Source organism: Haliaeetus albicilla, chromosome 29, assembly GCF_947461875.1.
Source record: "Haliaeetus albicilla chromosome 29, bHalAlb1.1, whole genome shotgun sequence".
Classification (NCBI taxonomy): domain Eukaryota; kingdom Metazoa; phylum Chordata; class Aves; order Accipitriformes; family Accipitridae; genus Haliaeetus; species Haliaeetus albicilla.
Genome location: NC_091511.1, coordinates 6,664,932 through 6,683,705, shown reverse-complemented (window position 1 = coordinate 6,683,705; position 18,774 = coordinate 6,664,932). Strand labels below are relative to the sequence as shown.

The 18,774-nt window shown below is 56.9% G+C and overlaps 1 protein-coding gene and 2 pseudogenes across 1 annotated transcript; all 3 read right to left on the bottom strand.

Moving 5' to 3' along the window:
- Positions 1–1,753: 1,753 nt before the first annotated feature.
- On the bottom strand, positions 1,754–8,636 carry LOC138682644 (antigen WC1.1-like; annotated as a pseudogene).
- Positions 8,637–9,701: 1,065 nt separating this feature from the next.
- LOC138682643 (uncharacterized) lies at positions 9,702–16,305 on the bottom strand (annotated as a pseudogene).
- A 1,466-nt stretch (positions 16,306–17,771) lies between these two features.
- On the bottom strand, positions 17,772–18,770 carry LOC104321575 (olfactory receptor 14A16-like). Its single transcript, XM_009924338.2, has one exon. It carries the CDS (start codon positions 18,756–18,758, stop codon positions 17,772–17,774), a length of 987 nt encoding a protein of 328 aa, XP_009922640.2. The 5' UTR covers positions 18,759–18,770.
- Positions 18,771–18,774: the final 4 nt, after the last annotated feature.

The following is an 18,774-nucleotide window of genomic DNA, read 5'->3' as shown; positions in this document are numbered from 1 at the left end:
TACTGTCCATAGCCCCACCATCCTGTGTTCAGAAGATAACACTCCTCCCTTCTTTACTTCATTTTTATACCTTACTTCTCTGAGATGCAGGGCTGGAGCTGGCCCCCATGGAAGTTTTTCAGGGGATGGAGGCTGTGTTTGCAGTGCCCATGTAAGTCACCCATCACTGTGGGGGTCTCACCCTGGGAACACTGCTCTCCAATGGGGTCTGCCAGCAGGAAGGCTCTAGGGTATAGGGCAGAGGAATCTGTGAGTCTTGGTTTCTCCCAGATCCCCCCAGGGTCACCCCAGGGGTGGAGGAGCTCCCAGCAGGGAATGGGGCAATGCTGAAGTGGCCGCCTCCTCCCCTCTTCTCCTCTAGGGCCAGATCCTGCTGCTTGCAGCAGTACCGAGCTCCAGCAACTCCCCACAGGGAAACCTGCTGCAAACAGCCAATGCACCTTCCAGCCCACAGCAGAGGAGCCTTTTGGGGAAGCGCCGGAGGGGTGTGGAGACCCACCAGCAGGACAAGAGACAGCAGATTGGGAGCCAGGTCCTGGCCAGGTGTCAAACCCTTCTCCCTGCCTGGCCCCTGCGTAAGAGGTTTCTCTGCCCACAGGCGCTGGGGCAGCTGAAAGCCACAGCAGTATCTGTTTTAGGGGAGGGACACAAAATCTCCTCTGCCATGGAAACGTGCACAGTGAGCATCCTCCCAGATGAGCCCTTCTCCAGGCCAGAGCTTGCACCATGGCTTTTGGCTGTAGCACACACCTTGTGGGGATCCTTTCTGGCCCTCCAATGGCGCTGAGGGAAAGGTGCCCCCATCCCCCCTGCTCCCATCCCTCCTGTACCTGCACACAAGTACTGCCCTGACACAAATCCAAACTGACATCCCTGGCAAGGCAGCAGGAGGGCAGGGGTGAGGGCTGAGGGAGACCAGGAGGAGGGGGTCCAAGGACTGCTGCGGGGTCTTACAGCCTCTGCTCAGCAAGAAGGCAGCTCAACAGCTGTGACGAGTGCTCAGGGACTGCGAGGGCCCAAGGCAGCAGGAGCAACCCTTGGAGACTGGGGTCCTGGCAGAGCATGAAGAGAGGGAATCCCAGACCCATGTGTCCCAGAAAGTGCCTCTGCAGCCTGTGCTGGGTCAGTGGGGAGCAGAGCTGCCTCCTAACCATTGTGGGAGGTAATCCACGGGCCATGTTCCCCTCTGGGGCTGGCTGGGGTGTTCAGGTCACTGCGGCCACCTTAGGGCCCACTTCTGTGGGGCCACAGCCCAGGGCTAACCCTGACACGGCAGCTCTGTCATGGCCTCTGCACTGTGGGACCAGCATGGCCCAGGCCCTGCCTGGGACAAAGAGCAGCTGGGACACCCGAGGGTGAGGAAATCGGTGCTCCCACTGTGGTGCATCACAGAGCCTATCAGAGAGCCATTTTGACCAGAAACTGCCTGTGGCCAGCAGGATGGAAATGTCTGTGTCAGCAGGATTATTCCCCAGGGACCATGGCGCTCACAGCCCCACTGCCTGATCCCAAGCCTGCTGTCCCTGAGACATGCCCACTTCCCCACCTCCATGACTTTGTTCTCTGCTCCTCCTCCTCAGCCTCAGGAAGATGCTCTGACACCTGGGCAGGCAAGCACCAGCTCTGGGTCAAAGCCCCCACAGCCTTTTATTAAGAGCAAAGATGATGCACAGCATAAAAATGGGAATAAAAATAGAGGAAACTCCAGATGGTTTCTGCTGCCCGTGGGCCAAGGGGGACTGTTCCCTGGTGCTCATGGCTCTCCCAGCTCTACAGACCTCTCCTCCCTCCTGGCTGCACCCAGCTGCACAGCAGGGATGGGCTCTTCTGGCCTCGGGCTCTGGGACCGTTGTGCATAGAGCTCCTGTGTCACAGCCATTGTGTCCTCACGGGGATATGCCAGAGACACCTCTTCAGCATCATCATAGCCCATGCTCCCCAGGGAGAGGGGCCACGTGTCTCCTTCAGCTCCATGGACCCCAGCACTTCTCCAGGAGCACAGGCTGGCCCCTGCAAGCAGCAAGGCAGGAGAATGCAGTTCGCCCCATGGAGTCTGTACATCATCTCCCTCCCTGCTCCTCACCACATTCAGCTCCTTCTCCCACCCCCAGTCCCTCCATGGAAAACTCCTGGGACAGGTTCCCCCTTCCCAGGAGGCTGGGGTTTCAGGACAGCAGCAACTTGGGTAGCACCAGGGATGACACCCCAGGAACCAGCAGCGCTAAATTTCACCTCTGGGTGCATCTCTGGGCTCTGCACCATCCTCTGGCTCCCTGGGCATGTTCCAGTCTCCCTGCCCAGGGGCAGCATCCTCCTCTGGATCAGATACCTCCCTGGCATCATCATCATAGCCTTCTACTGGGTCACCTCCGGGTGGGACAAGAATATCTGAAAGGAGAGGGGAGCTGGTGACAGTGAGAAGATACATCCTGCACAACAGAGGATGGGAAGATGTGCAGGGACATAGGGCTGAGACACTGGTGTTGGCAGCACCACAGGAGACCCCAGTGTCAGCCTCATCTCCAACAGTAACACTCAGTGACAGCTCTGTCCATCACATATCTTCAGGGAGATCAACCCCTTCCTGCCTCTGTTACCTGATGCTGATCCCAGACCATCCTCCTTCTCGCTGACCCCAGGGTAGGGCTGCAGCTGGGTCAGAGACTCCTCTGAATAGGAGCCTGGACACATGCACAGTGGGTGTTATGGAGCAAGCCCCACTGACCTGGCTCATGGTCAGTGCTGCTGGGGAAGGGGCACCCACAGAGCTGGGGCTGCATGGGGAGGAGGGCTGGGAATTCACCCTGCCTCCCTGGGACAAACCCTGTCTCAAAGGTGCTCGCAGAGCTGCCCTAGGACAGCCCCTTCCCTCACTCCACAGGTTTCACATGGGGTGCAGGGGCAGGAAGAGAGGGGATGTCCAGCTGCGACAGGCAAAGCTGATTGGGAGAAAGCTCCCCTCCTGAGCCCAGGACCTGGATGGCCTCCCCACAGACCACATGGCCCCAGCACCAGAAGGACCACAAGCTGGAGGGCTTCAGGGAATCAGCCCTGGATTGGGGCCAGGGGAAAGGGTTCTGCAGATGTACCTCCAGGGAGGACACACACACACACCTGAGCGACCAAACCTCGTCTGCTTCTCCCACACTGGGCTGTAACTGATCTCCTCATATGTGGCCTCAAGGAACAGCTCCTGAGAACTTCTGGAGCCTGGGGACAGAGGCAGGGCTGGCAGAGTGATAATGAGATCACACTGTGCTTCCCCAAACCTGTTCCTTGGGCCAGCCCAGGACTGGTCTGACAGCCCCACTGCACTGTCCAGACACAGCTGCCACATCCCCAGTGAGGGCAACATTGCTGTGGAGATTATCTGGGGCAGCGTCATCCTTGCATCAGCCCTTTGGATACAATGCTCTTCGGAGCCCCTCTGGCCCCTGGGTCATGCACCCCTTTTTTGACCCTGGAGCAGCTCCCACGTTTTCTCTCCACCTGGAGCTTTCCCCTATCTGCCCCATGGGTCTAGAATAGGGCCCATGTCCTGCTGGGGGGTGGGCAGGGCTGGGCAGAGGGGACAGCCTGGGGGCCCAACACCATGGAGAAGAACCCTGCTGCCCTGCACTCCTCCCATCACCTCCCTTGTCCCAGAGCCCCCTCCAGCACTACCCAGAGCACTGCCAGCCTTGGCCGTCTTCCCTCCGCTCACATCTCCCCCAGCCCTGCTCTGACATTTCTCTCCTCGCCCCATCGCTACCTCCCCCCGCCTCTGGGCTCTCTCCACCCCTTGCAGCTGGTGCCCCAAGCCAGGCAATCAATGGGGTGGTGCATGGGACAGGTGGCAGCACACAGTCTCATCCCCCCAGCTCTGCCTGTGCCCCTCATTGACAACCTGCAGCCCTACTAGGAGATATCTCCCCCTGGGACCGCTGTGGAAAGACCCACCTCTGCGCCCAGCCCTGGCACTTAGCACTTGCCCAGCCAGGAGGGCCAGGAGCAGGCAGAGAAGGGCCCCCAGGATGATGCAGATGATGATGGGCACTGAGACTCTCCCGCTGCCAGTCAGACGGCCCTGGGGGGAATCTGTGTGGGCAAGAATATGGAAAGGCCAGCACCAGGCCTGGGTCAGGTGGAAAAAGCACCATTCCTGACCCCCATCACACAAGGCAGCAGGGGGTGGAGGGCCCCAGGGATGAGTGATGGAGAAGCTTCTACCCTGATGAGTAAATTACAACCTTCCCTACCCCCCTCACCACCAGACCAGTGCCTTCTCCTGGGAGTTTCACACCCCAGCAAGGAGCCCCTTCCACCCAGCTGTGGGTCACAGTCTGGCCCTAGGGATACCCAGCCCTGGGGGGAACACAAGTTACCTGCTTGGGGTGGGGATGCTGCTGTCCTGGGTGTAGCTGCAGAGGAGGAAAAGGAGAGCTGGGCTGAGAGGGTGGGTGTGCAGGTACCGGGGAACCTCCTCCCCAACACACCGTGTGTGTGTGTGTTGATGTCCCTGACATCCCACCCAAATTGCCCCTCCTGTAGTGCTAGAAAGAGAGGCCGGGATAGGGCTCAGTGCCTCTGCTCCGGGTGGCAGGCAGGATGGCACAGGCAGCCCAGGAGACAACCCTGGGGCTGCAGGGCCCCACGGGCAATGGCCAGAATACATCCAGTTCCACCGAGGCTGCTCCCCACTTGGCACCAGGCTCCTGCACTCTGGAGGAACATTCTTGCTCTTGGGAGGTCAGGGGCCGTGCCAGGACCAAGGGGGCAAAAGGCCTTCCCCAGCTCCCTGCCAATACCCGAGCAAGGGGTCCCAGACCTGCCACTCACCTGAGCAGTTCACGGCAGCGTCCTCCTTGTGCCGGCAAGCACCACCATCCCCAGGCCGGGCCCAGCAGTCCTGCAGAGACGGCTCTGTCCCACGGCACTCCACGTGCTCCAGCCAGATGGGGCCCATTCCCATCCCAAACGCAGCCTCATGCAGGGCAGACACCACAGGGCCACAGCCCAGCTGCCTGCACACCACCTCAGCATCCTGCATGTCCCAGGAGTCGTCGCACACCGTCCCCCAAGAGCCACGGTACCAGACCTCCACTCTGCCCGAGCACCTGTCCTCACCTCCCACGGCACGAATCTTCTCCCTGTCTGGAGAAGGCAAAGACCTCCCATGGCATTGAGACAGCAGGCAGAGACCTGCCAGACAAGAAGCATACACAAAGGAGCAGCTCCCTACCGGCGCAGCTCGTGGTGTTGGGGCATGGGGCCAGCAGGATGGAGGGCATTTCTGGGCATCTCCCTGAAGAAGGAAACACTGTGGTGAAAGGGCTGGTTTGGGAGATTGTGCAGGAGAGCAGGGCTGAGCTCTGCTTGCGCTTCCCTCTGCCATCTTGGTCACAGCAGCAACTGAACCCCAGTCATTCAGGGCACACACACAGGACTGTGGGGGGACCCCAACTGCTCAGCCCCAAAACGTCCCTGGTTAACAGAGCAGCAGTAGCATGTCTATGGAGAAGAGGCTCTTCTGAACCCTGTCAGGTCTCTTCTGAGGCATCACCTGGAGATGCCTCTGCCTCCCCCAAGTGCTGCTGGCAACCTGGGTGGCAACTGCTGCTGGACATGTGTGGCTGTGATGGCTTTTCTGCCACCAGCAGCAGAAGGGACTTACATGGAAAGGAAAAGCCCCTCCAAGCTTTCTCTGCATTTGGCTGTGCTCAACAGGGAGCAGGAGCTGGGGTGACACTGGGGTGCCCACATGCCTCAGAGTTACCGTTGCAGGTGATGTGGATCTCCTCTTGCAGGTCTTTACATGACTGTGGGTTCCAGGGCGAGGAGGGACACTGCCAGAAAGAGCTGGTTTTCTCCCCACACTGCACGTTATCCAGCCACGTAGGGCCAGACACATTGCCAGAAGGCAGGCGTGTTTCCAGGGATCCTCCATTCCCACAGCCCAGCTCCTTGCATGCCAGAGACACCGTGTTGAGAGTCATCGAGTTAGAGCAAATGGTTCCCCATGTCCCGTTGTAGAAAACCTGCAGGCGCCTGGAGCAGCCATCGCTGTTCTCCAGCCTCTGGGAGGAAAGGCACCAAGGGGGAACAGGCTGGTCTGGGGCTGTGGGAGCCAGGACACCTCTGCACCCCCCAGGCCCTCAGCTGGGCAGGGCCAGGACCAGCATGTCCCCCTTGCACCCAAGGGCAGAGAGAGGGCCTGATGGACAGACACCCCTGCCCTTCCTGCTAACCCTCAAGGATGGCTGATCTCCTAGGGACCCACAGTGGGACTGAGGGTACCCGTGCATGTGTGTCCACAGGACATGCTCAGGCAGGAGCTCAGAGGCAGCCAGGGACAGCCTTGGCCATGCCCGGCTCTCCTTGTGTCCTGGCCTCCCCAGGAACCAGGCTCCCACTACAGCTCCCGCCACAGACCTGAGCAGATGACCCCCGCATCCTCTTTGTGCCCGCAGTCGTGCTGCCCCCAGGGCCTGGCAGGGCAGTCCCAGAGAGAAGCTTCGGCCCCAGAGCAGTTCACGCCATCCAGCCAGATCTGTCCGGAGCCTTCCCCGAACTGATTGGAGCCCACCACCTTCACCGCCCCTCCACAGCCCAGCTGGTGGCAAATGATGGCAGCATCAGACAGGTCCCAGCCATCATCACAGACAGTCCCCCACATGCCCTGGTAGTAGATCTCCACTGTCCTGGCACAGCGCCCGGCCCCATTCACCAGCCGGACCTTCCGGCTCCCTGTCGTGGGTAGAAAACCCAGTTGCTGTCAGGGTGTCACCCACACCATCACCTGGGGGGCATGTGCATTGCCACTCACCCCCACAAATGACTCCCATGTCCTCCACAACCCCTGCCACTGGTGCACTCTCGGGCAGGGAGGTGTTGCAGAGGGCCAGGTTGGCCTCGTGCCCTGCGCACCGGACCCCTCGCAGCCCCACAGGGACGGTCCCTCGCTCAGGCTTTGCAGGGTTGTAGGCTGTCCCTGCCTCTCCGCACCGCAGCTGCCAGCACACCATGCTGGCCTCCTGCACGTCCCACTGGTCATCCAGGACTCTGCCCCATGTCCCATGCTGGAAGATCTCCACTTGTCCATCGCACCGGCTCCCTCCACCCACCAGCTGCAGGGATGCAAAGCCGGCTAAGCCTGGGGAGAGCAGAGATGCCACAGCCATTGGTGGCACCAGGGAGCATGGCATCCTTCAGGGAGCTGGGCGAGGGGGGGATTTTCCGATCATACACAACAAGATGGAGCCTTTTGCTGATGAGAAGTGAGGGCAAAACCCAGGCCCTCTCTGCAGCTCATAGCCAGGTCTGCTGCTGCTGGGGGCACCCAGGCACCTGCTGCCTGGGTGGTGGGATGAGGCTCTGCAGAGCTCTCTGTGGGGATGGGATGCAGTTGTCTGCAGCCAGAGGGATGAAGCACAGCCCTGCAGCCCTGTCCTGGGCTTGTCCCAACAGTAGGAGACAAGCCCAGGTCTGGTGGTGGCGCGGGGGCCAAAGCCACTGCCCTGGGGGCAGATGCCTGCCTCTGTTCAGTCCTCAGCTCTCCCAAACTAGGGCGGTGACTCTGAGCAGGCAGAGCCCTCCAGATGGCTCCTGAGGAAGCCAGGGTTTCTCCAAGGAGAAATTCAGCCTGGCTCTGCTGTGGGACCCCTGCTTTGGGTGGCCATGTCAGACACAAAGGGCAAATGGAGTTAATGTAGCATTTTTTCCAGCACTCACCTGAGCAAATGACAGCAGCGTTGTTCCTGTGGGAGCATGGTGAGACCCCCAGGGTGATCACTGGGCACAGTGCCAGATGGGTTTCAGTTGCATCACAGTGGAATGCATCTCTCCAGACAAGGCCAGTCTCTCTCCCAAAACGCTCTCCTCCAGGAATGGACTCTGCAAACCCACAGTTGAGTTGACGACAGAGAACGTGGGCATCCGAGAGATCCCAGTGGGAGGCACAGAGGGTCCCCCAGGTCTCCAGCACCTGGGCCTCTACCCTCCCTGCACATGCTGTGCTGCCGTTCACCAGCCTGAATCCTGTGTATTCTGGGGACAGAGGAGGAGGAGAGAGAGTGGATTGGTGGTCATGTACCCTCAGTAGCTGGCAGAGAGGCCAGAGGGACAGCATGCCTTTCTTCTCCTTCTGCACTATTTTCATGCTTCAGACAATCCCATCATCCCTCCTGTCCTCACACCTGGGCCAGCATAGTCCTTGCTCTGTTCCCCAACCCCTGGCACAGCCCTGCTATTCAACACCCCTCCCTGAGTCCTTACGTGTGCAGGTGACAATAGCGCTGTTTGCGTGGGTGCAGAGCTGGTCCCTGGACCAGCTCTGTTTGCGTGTGGCAGGAGATGAGGTGGGATTCATTCCCTGCACACTGCAGCACTCCATCCCAGATGGGGCTGAATGCTTCTGCAAAGTGAGCTGCCCCAGTGACAGGCAGGGCCACGCCGCACTGCAACTCCCTGCAGAACACATCAGCAGATTTGGGACTAAAATGTGAATCACAGACAGTTTTCCACTGGTCCCCGTCATGGATCTCCACACGTCCTGAGCAGTGGCTCTTCCCATCCACCAGCCGGACAAATTCTGGAGAAAAACATAACTGGAAGTTTCCAGAGCAATCTGGCAGATACATGACCACATCCTGCATCATCTCCAAGCAAGCTGTGACCGAACTGCCCGTTGCACATCCCAGAGGAAGCTGTTGGGGGACTGTTGGTGACACAGGCACATCCAGACTCCCACGCACCCCATCTTTACACCATCAGAGCACTCAAGGGTATGTGTCTATCGCTGACTCACAGCCACAGGTACTGCTTAGACAAACCGCTGCCACACAAGGTCCCCTGTGTTGCCTGGCGTGGTTCCCCCAGCACCACAGTAGTATGAGCAGTTTGGATCCAGGAGAACTGGCCCACATGATAGTGACTGCTGCAGCCTGCTCAGACCCTGCAGAGCTTTGGGCCAGGCAGGACCATCACCCTGATGGAATCAGAAGCACCCCCTGATCTCAGGGGTGTTCCTGGGGTATTGGAAGGTTCATTTTAGGTGGGAGATGTCACAGAGCACAGAAATGTTGGAGCTGTTATCATGCCTGGTGCCTGTCCAGACCCTTCTGATGCCTGCTCGAGGATGGATGTTTTCAGCCACGGAAAAAGTGCTCTGCCAGGAGGTGTGCACAAGCCAGATGGATGGCTGGACAGAGGGGCAGGAGACTTGTATGTCCCACTGGGCCCATATCAGCTCTCAGAGAACAGCAGGCACAGATGAGGATCAGTAAGTACTGCCAAAGCCCCTGTGTCATGGGGCAGTGTGGGGAGCTGTGGGCAGGCAGGAGGAGTTGGGCTGCAGCTGCCTGCACGGGGTTGTGTCCCTGTGGGGCTGTCACAGCCCCAGGGATTTCCCAGTGCTAGCCTGTGACTGTGGTGATACAGGAGGAAGCAGCCAAGGTCAAGCAGCTGCCAAGCCCTGAGGCCTCACAGTGCTGGTCCACACAGCCAAGCCCTGGGCACAGGCAGTGAAGGGATTTGTGGCCACCCTGCTCCGTTCCCCAGGGCCCAGCACTCATCCTCTCTGAAAAGCCCTTTTTTATTCAGCTGAGGTATTCATGACTATGAAGGGAAATGACCCAGGAGGACCAGCCATCTCATGCCATTCCTCCAAGGTGTGGAGTGCCGAGCAAGTCCCCCAGGTGTTTCCAGCACAAGGACCTTCAGCATTATTGGCTGTGAACTGGCAGAATGGGTGGAGGTTGATGAAGCCCAATGGACACCCCGGGGCAGGGATGGAGGATTTGTCTGCAGCCCAAGACACTGACTGAGGGTGACTGAGACACTCTGGCAAGGTCAGTTCATCCTGGGGTAGGCTTTCTCTGGGCCTTCCCCAGGGACAGGGGACATCAGCAATGACAGTCCCAGCTTGGCAGTTAGACCAGCATCACTAGGCCCTGCTCTGGTTTCCACTTGTTGCTCCCTCAGGGCACAGCCATGGTCCCTTCCCCCATACCAGAGCCAAAGGTAGGCAACAGGCTGTCCCCTTACCTGAACACATCACTCCAGCATCGCCAACGTGACCACAGTTCTGTTTACCCCATCCACTGTGTTTGCAGTCAGACAGGGCAGACTCGGTGCCTTTACAGACAACACTATCCATCCAAATGGGGCCAGATCCTCGCCCAAAGTATCCATACTGAGGAGCTCCAACAGCAGACCCACAGCCCAGCTGCTTACAAACCACGGCTGCATCGTTAATGTCCTAGAAGACACTACACACAGTCCCCCACTGGCCCATGTGTTTCACCTCCACTCTCCTAGCACAGCGCCTGCCGCCATTCACCAGCCTCACCTCCGCAGCCCCTTTGAACACCAACATGAAATGGGTCAGGAGAGCACCAAGCCCCAGCACTGTGGGTCTGGGGGAACCCCCTACCTGTGCCAAGTCAATGGTACTGGGGTAGGAGCCCTCTCCCCTCCAGGCTGTCTCCGGGGCAGTGCAGGGGTCCCTTCTATCCCAATGGGCTGAGCAAGTCTGGGGGTGCCCCTTTCCAGCCCTGCTAGGTGACTCACCATCCCACTGCACAAGGCATCTCTTCCCACCCCAATGGTCACCTGCCCCCCACCCATAACCACCCACACACTGCCCAGCGCTGCACTGGGCACCCGCTACTCCCCAGCCCGGCAACCCCTGCACAGCCCTGTGTACCCAGGCCTGCAGCTTCCCATGCAAACCACCTGCCCCAGCACCACCCAAACCCACCCACACTCCCAGGGCTTTCTGTGTTCCCAGGCAGCACCGAGATGATTCTGAGGATCCCCCAAGCCATGTCCCCTCCTTGCCCCTGGCGTCAGCCCAATCCCTGCGCTAGGCCAGGCCCCCTAGGAAGGATGTCCCTCTACTGTAGATGCTCCAGTCCCCTTCTTTCTGTGGGGTACAAGCTGCCCTCATGGAGTCAGGGGTCCCCTGGAACAAGGGGGCAGTGAGCAGCACACATACCCTCTGGGGTACTGCAGAGGTTGGCAGTGCCCTGGGGATGTCTGGGTGCTGCCATCACCAGCTGTGCCCCCACTGGCTCCAGAGGCACAGTGCTGGGGAACAGGGGATCTCAAAAAGCTACCCCAGGGCACAGTGTCTATCAATCTAGCCAGGCACAGGCTGCCCTAAGCACTGGAGCCCTGGAAAAGGACATATTCTCTCCCACCCAGATGGGCACAAGGAAAGGCACAGGGTCCATGGACCAGCACCCAGCACCTTCTGCCCCTCATCTCAGTAGCACCTGTAAAGAAACCTCGTTCCCAGACAGAACCCAATGACCATGCTGGTACCTGCTGGCCCTGGGCTGTGGGATGAGGGAGTCGACACTTATCCCTGCACAGCTGTACCCAGAGGAGCAGCCACAGCACCTGAGTGGACAACAGTCCCTCGGTGCCCATCCTGAGCCTCCTGCCCTGCCAGCACATCCCTGCTGCGCCACACTCCCTGCCACGGCTTCTGGGGATTCACAGGGACAATGACGTTGGGAGGGCAATATATCTGCAGATGCCAGCCCAGCTACAGGAGGAGCCAATGGAAGCAGCACCACCTTTTTAGACATTATCGGGAGTGATCTCCCCTCTAACACAGCCCAGCCCTCCAATGAACTTCTCCAGCACCATTCATGACCATATATGAGAGACGGCTCTGCTACAGGTGTCACGTCACTGGGGTGGGGGGCCGTCACAAGACAGGGCCAGCTGTTGGGGGGGAACAGGTTTTTCACCCCCTGAACCATGCCATGTGGACTAGGAGCACTGAGCATCTTCTATTCCAGGCACATCCAAGAGCCCCAGGTGCGAGTGCCATGGGAATCACAGGGCTGAGACTGCACTGGGGGCTGCGTCAGGAGGGGAAGGAAACAGCCCCTGCCCCTGCTGCAGACCCCGCTCTGCTGGGAGCAGCAGCTGGGAAAGGGCCTTAGCCCAGGCCAGAGCCCCATCCCAGCAGTGCTGGCTCGCCCATCCCTCCCTGGAGAGCCCCACGGAAGGTCCCTTCCAATAAGCTGGAGCTGGGACACGTCTCTGTCCTGGCAGCAGACATGCAGCCCAGAGGCTCAGACACATCCCTGACTCTCGGCATGTCACCGAGGGGCCGTTATTCCCCGCGGGTGGCTTGGGAGCTGCAGCCTGCAGGTGCACAAACCACAGCCCACGTGGCCTCGCAGCACTCCCTGCGCTCCGGAGGAAGTCTGTGGTTTCCTCCTGGCGCCGTGCCCAGGCACATCCCTGCGGTGCCCCCGAGCCACCCCTACCCTGACTGCTCCAGCCAGGGCTGCAGGGGCCGCTCCTTCGGCCTCACAGAGAGGGTCCGGGCGGATCCCATCCCCTCTGATGCCCTTGTGACAGCACACGGCCGCTCTGCACCGAGCCCCGCAGCCATGGGGTGCCATCGGTGATGTGAACACTGCCACCCTCCTACGGCCACCACAGTGTGCTCATGCTTTTTACTGACAGTGACCTCACACCCCTCCTACTGCCAGTGCTCTGTGTGTGTGAGTTACACTGTCACACATCTGTGTGCAGTGTATGGACTTTTGTAACAATGGCTCTTCCGAAAAGCCGTGTTTGGGCATGGTCTGAAATGTACAATTTTGGTGACATCAGAAGCTCCTACTCAAGCTATGTGCCAGCTCCTGGCCTAACAGCTATCCAGGCACCAGTGACATCACAAGCTCATACATACATAGCCATGTGCGTGCTCCTAGCCTATCTGCTACTCAGCCACAGGTGATGTCATGGCATCTACATCTGACACGGGCCTGCTTCTGGCGTATCGGCTATTCAGACACCAATGACCTCAAAACCACCAACACAAACTAGGGGCCTGCTGCTGCCCTATCAGGTACTCGGGCAGCAGTGACATTCGAAGCACCTACATATGCCATGGGCCTACTCCAGGCCTATAAGCTACTCAGGCATGAGTGACCTCATAAGTGCAGACACAAGCCATGGGCCAGCTCCTGCTCTATCAGCTACTCAGGCACCGGTGACCTCACACGTACACCCATTTGCCAGGTACTTGCTGTTGAGGTAGTCCACCTCTGGTCACCTCAAAAGGACCTATAAGGGCCCTGCACCTGGTCCTGGCCTATCAGCTATTCAGCCAAGAGTGACAACACAAGTACATACCCAAGCCATGTGTGCCTATCAGCTACTCAGGCACCAGTGAGCTGGCCACCACATATCCACCTACTTGCTATCTGCTTGCCTGTGAGATACAAAGGCACAAGTGACCTCACAAGCTCCGACACCAGCCACGTGCCTACTCTTGGCCTACCAGCTACTCAGGTGTCAGTAATCTCACAACCACTTACAGAAGCCGCGTACCAGCTCCCAACCTATGGTCTACACAGGCACCTATTTTCTATGTGCTTGTGTGGTGGGGTGACCCCATGTGGCAGCCCCCACCCAGTCCCTTGCTCACTACCCACCAGTGGGATGGGGGAGGAAAGTGGAATGACAAAAGCGAGAAAAAAAAAAAAATCTCATGGGTTGAGATAAAGAGAGTTTAATTAGTGGATTACTTCTTCTACTTTGAAGAATGCCCAGCAGTCCCCTAGTTCTATTGCTGACTATGACGTCATATGGTGTGGAATATCCCTTTGGTCCATTGGTGTCAGCTGTCCTGACTTTGTCCACTCCCAGCCTCTTGCCACCCCCAGCCTCCTCGCTGTGGGGGCAGAGTGAGAAACAGAGAAGGCCTTGATGCTGTGCAAGTACTGCTCAGCAATAGCTACAATGTCAGTGTGTTATCATTCAACCCTGTTTTGACCACCAAGGCAAAGCTCGGCACCATAGGGGCTGCTAACAAGAAAATTAATGCCATCCCAGCCAGACCCAGTACCATCTTCACACCTTATTCCCTCCTGTTTGCATCCTGCTCAGGTCCTACAGGATTCAATACATTTACATCCACGATCACCACCCCCTTCCCCACCCTTTGACATGACGTACACACAGCATACTGGGTTTGGCTGGTGTGGCTCAGGTGGACCTGGACAAGTGCCAGCACACTCCTGACCTCTCCCCTCTCTCATTCAGCCAGAGCTTTTTGAAACATTCAATCAGGTTATCAACCTAAGGACAAGGAAATCTATGTAGCACCAGTCTGCACCCCACAGTGGTCTTACAGGCAGCTGTGAGATCCCCCACAACCATGGGGAAAGGGAGTTCCCCACTACCACCCTACCTCTCTGCTTGGAACCTCGAAAGACGCTTTGCAGTTCATGGGCTCCCTGGCTAGTTCCTTTTCTCCACATGGTCTTTTTTGAGATCCTCTTTGGGTCTTTTCCATATTGTCCCCATGTATATATTCTTCTGAAGCTGGCATTTTGTCCTGCTTTTCCATGTTCGCAGATGGCGTTGCCTATGTCTTGCAGTGCCAAGGAAAGCTCAGAGTCTGCCCCATGGTCATCCTGCTGGGCTGGGATGTGGGAGCCTCCTAGGCTGGTTCACAGGACTGGGCTCTTCTTTGTATGTTAATAGGATTTGCACTGAGGGCTCCTTGGTGACCTCCTAGGAGGGGGCCATAGCTTTCGGGCATGTTCCAGCTTGTCTATGTCCTCCCTGCCCTCTTGAAGTTCCCCCCAACCCAGACATGTCTGGACTTCTTCTGCAGCCTGGTAAAGTGGGGGACCTTGACCCATCCTTGTACTTTTCTTTCTGTTCACATTTCAACACTAATTGTTCATTCCATTAGCTCTTATTAAAGGTTTTATCCATTTTATACCTATGTTGTAACGGCTATATATATTTAATTTCTCCAGATTTATACATGTTTATATATATAAAAATACATATAAACGTATACACATATATATGTGTATAGAGGGGTATATATATTTAAAATACAGTATCTATTCATAAATACATAAAAATATTTATACATATTTGTACACTCACTTATATATATGTATATAAACCCAAAAATGTATATATTGTAGTACAGGTATATTTTTTGATATCTGAGCACTTCCTTGTCCACAGCAGGCAGGCAGCCTATCACAGAGCTGCATGAGGACGTGGGTATGATGGTGTCAAAAAATGTCTGCCACCCAACCACAATGCAGTATGAAAACATGTGGGTAAGAAGGCTGTCAACAGTGGCGGCCTCCCTGTACATAATGACAGGGCACTTCCTTTGCTGACGCGCTTCTGGGTGCACCAGGAAGGGAGGCTCCTCTTGCCAGCCAATCAAGGCACACGGTGAGGTGAAAATGCTTCTTTTGAACCATGGTCAGATAACGGGTCGATGTGGTGTCAGAACTTTGGTGCTTGCACCTGTCTCAACAACTTCCCCTGCCTCTTTGTGCTTCAAGGCTGCACAACCCTTCCCCCAAAAACCCACTGTGGGACCCTCCTGGGTCTCGTGTGGAAATCTGCACAACTCTGCTGAGGATCCCCTCTGAGCAGGGACGGCACAAAGCCTTTTCCATGTGCCTCCCTCACCTGGCTGTGGTCTCCCTCTTTATCAGCACCTGAAGCTCTGTCTCCTCCCCATCCTTGCATCTGCCTGCGGCTGTTCTGTACTCGGTGGTGCCTCCAGCAGTGAACCCCCTCATCTACAGCAGGAGTTGCCAGGAGCTCAAGGGTGCAGTTAGGGAAGGGCTTACATGAAAGTTTTTGCTATGGTGATAAACTCTCCATCTCACTCCACAAATTACTCCCAGGATATCCCATCCAAAACTGGTGCTTTGGTGTATTATCATTAGTGTTACTGTTATCAGTAGCATTAACTTCATCATTATTGTTACTTGTGGTTATTATGTTACAAGACAAATGTTTGAATTTATCTCACTTCTCCAGAGGCATGAAGAGTCCTCACTGTCCTGGTGCTCCACCAGGCCTGGGTAGTGGATGAGAAGGACTGGTGCTCACAACTACCCTTCTCTTCGTGGTCCTACCCCTCCTCAAGGCTGGCATCGAAAGGGAGTCTGGGAGCCTGCGCCAGAGCTTGCACTGAAGGAAGCATGACTCAGCAGCCACATGAGTATGCTGCTGTCTCCCAGTCTTTGTGCCCAGCACATGGGCTTGCGACAGCCTCCTCCACCCCATGCGCTGGCCCTTAACCCAAGCTTACCCCAAGTCCTGGTTCCCCATACCAGCCATTTCCAGCCCTGGCCATTCACCATGGTCCAGGTGAGGGCTGATTTTTAGAATATGACCAGCTCCGTCCTCTTGCTGGGCTCAGTGTCTGCACTGGGGGAACATCCAGACCTCAATGGACTTAGACATGCGCAGAGCCTGGCAGACCCCAGAGCAGGGCTGCCTGCAACCCCTCACATGGGCCATGGCCAAGGCAGGGAACGGCTTGGGTGCTGGGGTGAGCGGTCAAAGCCAGACGGCCACAGGGGAATGGGGCACTGAGGTCTGTTGTGGGAATTGCGCCAGGAGAATGTTTCCCCAACCCTGAATGCACTCTGTCCTGAGTGGTGCCTGCACAGCAGAGCTCTGGGGCCACATGTGGGGATGGAGGTCTGGGCCAGCCCAGGGACAAGGACAGGGATGTGAACAAAAGCCATGATGCTCCAAGAAGCTCCCACACTGATGGAAACCCCAAATTCCCCTCAATCCCCAGCCAGGCAGGGCTGTCACCCCAGTCAGTGTGATTGCTGCAGGGACCCAAGAGACAACACTGGGGTGGGAAGTGAAGCCTCCCTGCAGCCAGAGCAGCTCTCCACACCTGGACAAGACTTGTTGCTGCTCTCTCTGTGGTCAGGGCTCTCCTGGGGCTGCAGCCAGTGGCACTGCCTGCTGGGAGCCCCAGACCTACTTCTGAGCCCCAGTGCCCTGCACCACAGCTTTTAGTACCTCCCCTCCTCTGCCACCGTCCTCTCTCAGGAGCACCACCAAGTGCATTACTGCCTGACCAGTTATGCAGAGGAGCTGCAGGAGGTCTTCTCTGCTCACCCCTTCTGCCTCCAACTCTGCCCCAGTGTCAGCCCACAGGCACTACCATAGTTCTTCTGTGCATGGTGCTTGGTGTCTCGACGTGGCCTTCTCTGAGCCTATGCAGGGACCCCCAGTGAGCATCTCTGCTTGGATCTGGCCAGTACATCCTGGCTGCAGTCACAGGGGATCCTGGTGAGGCCACACTTGGAGAGAAGGTTGTGATTGTCCTTGGTCAGAGTAGGTGTGAGGATCTTTCTGGCAGTCGGGAAGGGAAGGAGGGGACAGGAGACAATGAGGACAAGAAGCAGGAAGGCAAATTTCAAGTGAGACTTAAGGAAAAACACACACCTTTATAGTTGATTAGTACTAGGTCTGGGGCCCAAAGATTTTCAAAACTCAACTGGAGAAAGCACTGACCAACCTGATCTAACTGACAAGATCTCCCTACTCAGAGCAGATCACAACACTAGAGACCTCCATGGGTTTCTTCTAAGCCTTCTTGTCAGCACCTCTGGGGATTGCCCAGTCTAGTCCTCACTGCTCAAGCAGGGTCAGCTAGAGCATGTTGCCCAACACAGGGTCCGGCTGGGGTTTTAATATCTCCATGGATGGAGATTCCACAGCCTCTCTGAAGAACCTATTATTAATCCATTTTATTACAGAGATGTGACACAGGAGGCCAGCAGTACCATCATGCCAGACACATGTACAAAGACCTCTGGGTCATACAGGCCAGGGTCATGCCTCCTGAGAAGCAGAGTGGATGCAGACATTCCTGGACAAACATGTTACCACAGATAAAATGCCCAAAGCACAGGAGGTTCCCAAGATGAATTTAAAATCACTTCTGAAAAGACATGGGCAGGTTAATGCTGCTGAGAAACAGCTGACTGAATCAGCTTCTTCAGTGCATCTTTGAGCTCCTGGTTCCTCATGCTGTAGATGAGGGGGTTCACTGCTGGAGGCACCACCGAGTACAGGAATGACACCACTAGATCCAGGGATGGGGAGGAGATGGAGGGGGGCTTCAGGCAGGCAAACATGCCAGAGCTGACAAACAGGCAGACCACAGCCAGGTGAGGGAGGCACATGGAAAAGGCTTTGTGCTGTCCCTGCTCAGAGGGGATCCTCAGCACCGCCATGAAGATCTGCACATAGGACAGCACAATGAAAACAAAACAACCAAACACTAAGCAGGCACTAAACACAAGAAGCCCAACTTCCCTGAGGTAGGCATCTGAGCAGGAGAGCTTGAGGATCTGAGGGACTTCACAGAAGAACTGGTCCACAGCATTGCCCTTGCAAAGTGGTAGTGAAAATGTATTGGCCGTGTGCAGCACAGCATGGAGAAACCCACTGCCCCAGGCAGCTGCTGCCATGCGGATGCAAGCTCTGCTGCCCAGGAGGGTCCCGTAGTGCAGGGGTTTGCAGATGGCAACATAGCGGTCATAGGACATGACAGTGAGAAGATAAAACTCTGCTGATATAGAAAAGAAAAAGAAAAAGACCTGTGCAGCATATCCTGAGTAGGAGATGGTCATGGTGTCCCAGAGGGAATTGGCCATGGCTTTGGGGACAGTGGTGGAGATGGAGCCCAGGTCGAGGAGGGAGAGGTTGAGGAGGAGGAAGTACATGGTGGTGTGGAGGCGGTGGTCACAGGCTACAGTGGTGATGATGAGGCTGTTGCCCAGGAGGGCAGCCAGGTAGATGCCCAGGAAGAGCCAGAAGTGCAAGAGCTGCAGCTGTCGCGTGTCTGCAAATGGCAGGAGGAGGAACTCGGTGATGGAGCTGCTGTTGGACATTTTCTTCTTCTGGGCATGGGGCGCTGTCATAGCAGAAAAAGACAGCAGCATGTTAGGGGAGACTTCT

Bases quoted from the DNA above. Each gene is read 5' to 3' on its own strand.
- LOC104321575 (XM_009924338.2), bottom strand. From the start codon at position 18,758: ATGCTGCTGTCTTTTTCTGCTATGACAGCGCCCCATGCCCAGAAGAAG.